The sequence below is a fragment of the Poecilia formosa genome, unplaced genomic scaffold, assembly GCF_000485575.1.
Source record: "Poecilia formosa unplaced genomic scaffold, Poecilia_formosa-5.1.2 Scaffold493, whole genome shotgun sequence".
In the NCBI taxonomy this organism is placed as follows: domain Eukaryota; kingdom Metazoa; phylum Chordata; class Actinopteri; order Cyprinodontiformes; family Poeciliidae; genus Poecilia; species Poecilia formosa.
In genome coordinates this window covers 321,231-327,027 of record NW_006800432.1, presented here as the reverse complement: position 1 = coordinate 327,027, position 5,797 = coordinate 321,231, and the positions used below count along the sequence as shown (strand labels likewise).

At 45.2% G+C, this 5,797-nt stretch overlaps 1 protein-coding gene across 1 annotated transcript in view; it reads right to left on the bottom strand.

The window, feature by feature from the left end:
* Positions 1 to 5,797, bottom strand: part of syde1 (synapse defective Rho GTPase homolog 1) — an 18,534-nt gene that overhangs the window by 2,954 nt on the left and 9,783 nt on the right. Inside the window, exons 9-15 of the mRNA XM_007578828.2 lie at positions 4,955 to 5,150; positions 4,659 to 4,822; positions 4,382 to 4,495; positions 4,201 to 4,289; positions 3,785 to 3,922; positions 3,583 to 3,709; positions 2,975 to 3,141 (exon numbers count right to left, since the gene is read on the bottom strand). Of these exons, the coding sequence (XP_007578890.1) occupies positions 2,975 to 3,141; positions 3,583 to 3,709; positions 3,785 to 3,922; positions 4,201 to 4,289; positions 4,382 to 4,495; positions 4,659 to 4,822; positions 4,955 to 5,150 (995 nt within the window). The remainder of the gene's footprint in view (positions 1 to 2,974; positions 3,142 to 3,582; positions 3,710 to 3,784; positions 3,923 to 4,200; positions 4,290 to 4,381; positions 4,496 to 4,658; positions 4,823 to 4,954; positions 5,151 to 5,797) is intronic.

The following is a 5,797-nucleotide window of genomic DNA, read 5'->3' as shown; positions in this document are numbered from 1 at the left end:
GTTAAATTTATTTCAGCTCTAAGTATTTAATATCTAGGTGTTTTTAAGGGAATGTGGATCTTTCAGATCAATTTGAGAAGCAATTTTGAAGGTAAAACTTAATGTTTTTGTGTCACGTAGCGCGGGGTGCTGGTCTTGACTTGGTCTCGGTTTCGGTGGTCTTGACTACAACTCTGCTACTGGCTCCTTGGTTGCATGTCCTCCCCCACCCACCTTCTTTCCATCCCCTTTCAGTTGGATTTCTTTCAAAATAAAAGCCACTAGTGGCAAAAAAAGTGAAGTTCATGCTAAGTTAGGGCAGGAGACAAGATGTTTCCATCCCTGAAATTATGATGCATAGAATCACATATCTAAGTTTAAACTATGTTACAGAGTAAACATAATAAAAACATGCTTTATCTGTGGCATTGTTCAGTAAAATGGCACATTACTGATGTATTAAAATTAAATACGATCAGTTCACTTAATGATATTGTATTAGGGATTAGGTAATGCATTCAGCAAGTACTTGTATTTTAATACTTAAGTATTTTTAAAAGCCAGTACTTTTTTACTTTTACTTAAGTAAAATGTTAATGTGGTAGTTTTACTTTTACTTAAGTACATTTTTTGAGTACTTCCTCCCCCACTGGTGTGTCAGTTCTCAACCCAATCAGTACATAATAAAATTTTCAGATGATACTGTTATTCTGAGTCTCTTAACAGGCAATCCTGACAGTCATAAATCTGCTGTAGATAAGTTTGTTTTATGGTGCGACTCTCATAAGCTACAGATTAACACCTCAAAAACTGTTGAATTATTTCTGGATCCTAAATCAATCAGTGACCGGAGTCCTATAGCCATACATGGGTGCCCCATTAAACAGGTTACATCTTTTAAATATTTAGGTGTGTTCATGGATGGCGATCTAAGTTGGCGGACACCTGTGACAAATGTATGTGCAGAGGTTCACCAGTGTCTCTATTTTCTTAGACAACTTCGATTGTGTGGTGTTTCTAAAATGATAATGCTGATCTTTTATAGAGCAACCGTCGAGTCTATTCTTAGACCATCACTGGATGGTTTGGAAATCTCACTGTTAAATTAAAAACTCAAATCCAAAGTCTGGTGAAGATGGCAAGCAAGATTTTCAACACTCTGGATCTATCTTCTCCACAACTCCTGTTTGAGCAGGTTACCATCAGGCAAGCTGAGAACATCTTGTCTGATGGGTCATATCAGAATATGTTCTTATGAACTCTGGAAGAAGGTTCAGGGCCTCCCTTTGCAAATACAACCGTCTGAAACATTCATTCGTACCTCTCTCTATTAACTTGATAAATGGCAGACTAGCGAGGAATGGACAGAGCAACAGGAGGTCCAGACAATGACCAAGAGTAGCATGTAGAGCAGGGGTATCCAAAGTGGGTCCTGGAGGGCCGGCATCCTGCATGTTTTAGTTCTCTCCCTGGTTTAGCGCACCTGCATCAAATTATGGCTCATCAGAAGGTCTAAGGAGAACATTGACGAGCTGAGGAAGTTGTTGCTACCACTAGGGAGAGAACTAGAACATGCAGGATGCCGGGCCTCCAGGACTCACTTTGGACACCCCTGATGTAGAGGATGTATTGGGGATGTACTGCTGATCTGATATTTGTGGTTCTATGTATTTTTTTTACTTTGTTTTTTATTTGTTCATGGTTACTGTCCTTTTGGATGAGTTTTTTATCATTGTACTGCAGTTTTTGCCCCTGCTTCCAGGATACATTTCTCCTGCAGGAGACTAATCTATCTATCTATCTATCTATCTATCTATCTATCTATCTATCTATCTATCTATCTATCTATCTNTAAGTTTGTTTTATGGTGCGACTCTCATAAACTACAGATTAACACCTCAAAAACTGTTGAATTATTTCTGGATCCTAAATCAATCAGTGACCGGAATCCTATAGCCATACATGGCTGCCCCATTAAACAGGTTGCATCTTTTAAATATTTAGGTGTGTTCATGGATGGCGATCTAAGTTGGCGGACACATGTGACAAATGTATGTGCAGAGGTTCACCAGTGTCTCTATTTTCTTAGACGACTTCGATTGTGTGGTGTTTCTAAAATGATATTGCTGATCTTTTATAGGGCAACTGTCGAGTCTATTCTTAGACCATCACTGGATGGTTTGGAAATCTCACTGTTAAATTAAAAACTCAAATTCAAAGTCTGGTGAAGATGGCAAGCAAGATTATCAACACTCTGGATCCATCTTCTCCACAACTCCTGTTTGAGCAGGCTACCATCAGGCAAGCTGAGAACATCTTGTCTGATGGGTCATATGTGCTCGCATCAGAATATGTTCTTATGAACTCTGGAAGAACGTTCAGGGCCTCCCTTTGCAAATACAACCGTCTGAAACATTCATTCGTACCTCTCTCTATTAACTTGATAAATGGCAGACTAGCGAGGCCTGGACAGAGCAACAGGAGGTCCAGACAATGACCAAGAGTAGCATGTAGTGCAGGGGTGTCTAAAGCGGGTCCTGGAGGGCCGGCATCCTGCATGTTTTAGTTCTCTCCCTGGTTTAGCGCACCTGCATCAAATGATGGCTCATCAGAAGGTCTGAGGAGAACATTGACGAGCTGAGGAGGTTGTTGCTACCACTAGGGAGAGAACTAGAACATGCAGGATGCCGAGCCTCCAGGACTCACTTTGGACACCCCTGATGTAGAGGATGTATTTGGGATGTACTGCTGATCTGATATTTGTGGTAGTATTTTTTTACTTTGTTTTTTATTTGTTCATGGTTACTGTCCTTTTGGATGAGTTTTTCATCGTTGTACTGCAGTTTTTGCCCCTGCTTCCAGGATACATTTCTCCTGCAGGAGACTAATCAGTCAGTCAGTCAGTCAGTGAGTCTGTCTGTCTGTCTGTCTTCCTACCTTCCTTCCTTCCTTCCTTCCTTCCTTCCTTCCTTCCTTCCTTCCTTCCTTCCGTTACCTTCTCTGGTTCCGGCAGACAGGACAGGAGTCGAACGGTGCACTGGGCCGCTTCTGGGTCAGGGGTCTCCAGTGGTGGTCGCAGGGTCATGGCCTCCCGGACCACCTGGTACAGAGTCCTGGTGATGAGCGGCGACGGCAGCTCACGGAGGTAGTCCTTCAGAACACCTGGAGAACAACAGGGTTGGTTCTGGCTGGTTCTGATCCAGTCCAACTGGTCAGTTTATCAACATAACAACAGTTTACTCCTAACACCGTCTCAAGGCCTGTTACAAAGAAAGTCCAATCAGGATTCAGAAAACAAGGCAATCAGTACTGAGTACTGTGTCTTTGATTCTGATCCAAACCCTCGGGACCAGGTCAAATACAAAGATCTTGTTCTAGTTTATTTGGGAAACCGGTCTCTGGTTCTGTTTAGTTCCCTCCCTCCAGTTTCACTTGATGACTGATATCTTTGAGTTTGGACCCAGCCAGCAGTTTAAAACCAAACAGTCCACCAATCAGTGGGTCCGGTTCTAAAAAAAGTCCTCATGAAAAACTAAGCTCAGGACTGGGTGAGAACCTGAGGTTGGTTTGCTCCTGCACCAGGTTCTGGTTCTGGTCACTGACCTGTGATGACGTTGACGTCGGGGTACCGGTCCTCGGACAGACACACGGCTGAACTGTTCTTCTCAAACCCGTCTCTCAGCTCCTTCTTGACGGCAGCAGAACCACACAACCGGTACAGACCCACCACCTGAACAAACCCAGGTCCGGTTCAATCTTGGATCAGTACTGAGAGCGGTCGCAATAGAAATGGCTTAGTTCCCACCTTCAGGCCTCGTCTCTCTATTTCTGCCACCGTCTTCTGGATCAGCAGGGGAACTGGAGCTGCGTTTCCTTCTTTCTCCACCAGGTGGTGCAGTTCAACCCCAAACACATTAGCAGGTGCTGAGGGATCCCTGCCGTGCTGCCGACACAAACATTCAGATTCCCAGCACCTCTAGGCTTTTTAACAGCAGTATGTGACTTTTATTTTAGTAAAGATATTTTAGAGTTTTTTTATTTAACAGTCAATAAGGAGGGGAGAGAAGAAGTAGACAAGCAGTAAATGACCTGAGACCGGGAATCGGACCCAGAACAACCATGGCAAGGACTACAACGTCTGCACCCAGTGCGCCTTCTATAGGACTCCCAGCGCATTGCAACAGCAGCATTTATAGAGTTTACCAGGATCTCCCAGGTTACCTGGGTGTCCCATTTTTCCTGCAGAGTCAGTTTGACGTACAGCAGTCCTCTGGGCTCCAGCTTCAGGCACAGCTGCTGACTGCGACTTCCTGACACAGAAACAAGCAGCAGATTTCAACCTGAATGAACCATCATCACCTCTCCAGGATCAATAACCAAAATCAGGTGGAATGTGATCGACCTTTAAAGAGCGGCGGGATGGAGACGCCACCCAGACAGCACACCCGGTTCCTGTTTGGACCTCCAGCAGAATTACTCTGGTCTGGTTTGGCGCCGCCCACCACTGACGGAGCCGCTGCAAAACAAAAAGCACTTGTGACACCAAGAGTCCTAACAATGGGTGGTCCAGGTCAGGGTCCAGGTCCAGGTCCAGGTCCAGGTTCAGGTTCAGTTGAGGGTCCGGGTTATTTAAACATAGCTGGGGTCGGGATCTGGCCCCCCTAGAATTAAGCCGGTACCTGGTGTTAGCACCACGATGCGGAGCTGCCGGGCCCTCTCCAAGTCAAGGTGAAAGGTGTGGTTCAGGGGCCGGGTGTGGCCTCTGAGGTTCAAGAGGGCGGTCCTGGCTCTTGTCACCCCATCGACTTGGATGGCCAAGAAGATTTCTTTGCTGTCCTCTGATCTAGGACCGAAAGAGGCACAATATGCTTAGGACTAAAACAGGCTTAGAGACATTACGCTGCAAACTGGAAGGACAATTTCCATTTTATAGTCAAAGTCCAGGACCTGCTCTGATCGGTCAACTCTAGTTTACCTGCTGCTCTTCATCTCCTCCAGGCCCAGCAGGTGCACTGTCAGTAACCCCGTCACCCGCTGGCTGCATCGCGGCGGATCTGAGCCCACGTACAGCTGAAACGAACTGACGTCACACCAAGCTTCCTGGGATGCTGTGAGGTCAGCAGCCTGTTGCCGGGGCAACAGCTCAGGGGAATCTCCGTCACTGAGGTATCCTAACAGAAATTAAAAGGGGCTTATTGGCTACTGGGTTAGTTAGGCTCACCAAAATCCTAAGTAACAGCGTGCCAGAGACTACAGATTGGTAATAAATCAGTCACATCTTTGGTTCCTGACAAGGATAAATAAGGAGGACGAAGAAATACCAAAGATACAGAAGCCGACTCCCAACCTTGCATTCACTCACAGACCTGAGGAGGAAGGGTAACTGCAAAGGGTCATCTAGTCTAGCTAACCAAGCTAGTCCAGCTAACACAGCTAGCCTACCTGAGACAGCTAACCCAGCTAGTCCAGGATGCTCACCTAGCCTAGCTAACCAGCAGCAGACAGCGTCATCTAAAACATTACCAGACATTAACCAAGAGAGTTAATCTATGTAGCAGCTGCATCAGCTAGTGTTTGAAACAACAACCCGACTGTTGCCTAAAGGTTCTAACTAAGCCTTCAAGAATTCAGCAACTAGTCAACCTCCACCAGGAAAAGTTCAGCCATTAGTATAGTAACTAAGTAACTAAGTCATATTAGTAACTAATGGCTCAACTAATGAACTATTAGTTACTATGTTAATTTAACTAAAACAATCTGAGGCAACCAGAGCCATGAAGGAAGGAAGGAAGGAAGGAAGGAAGGAAGGAAGGAAGGA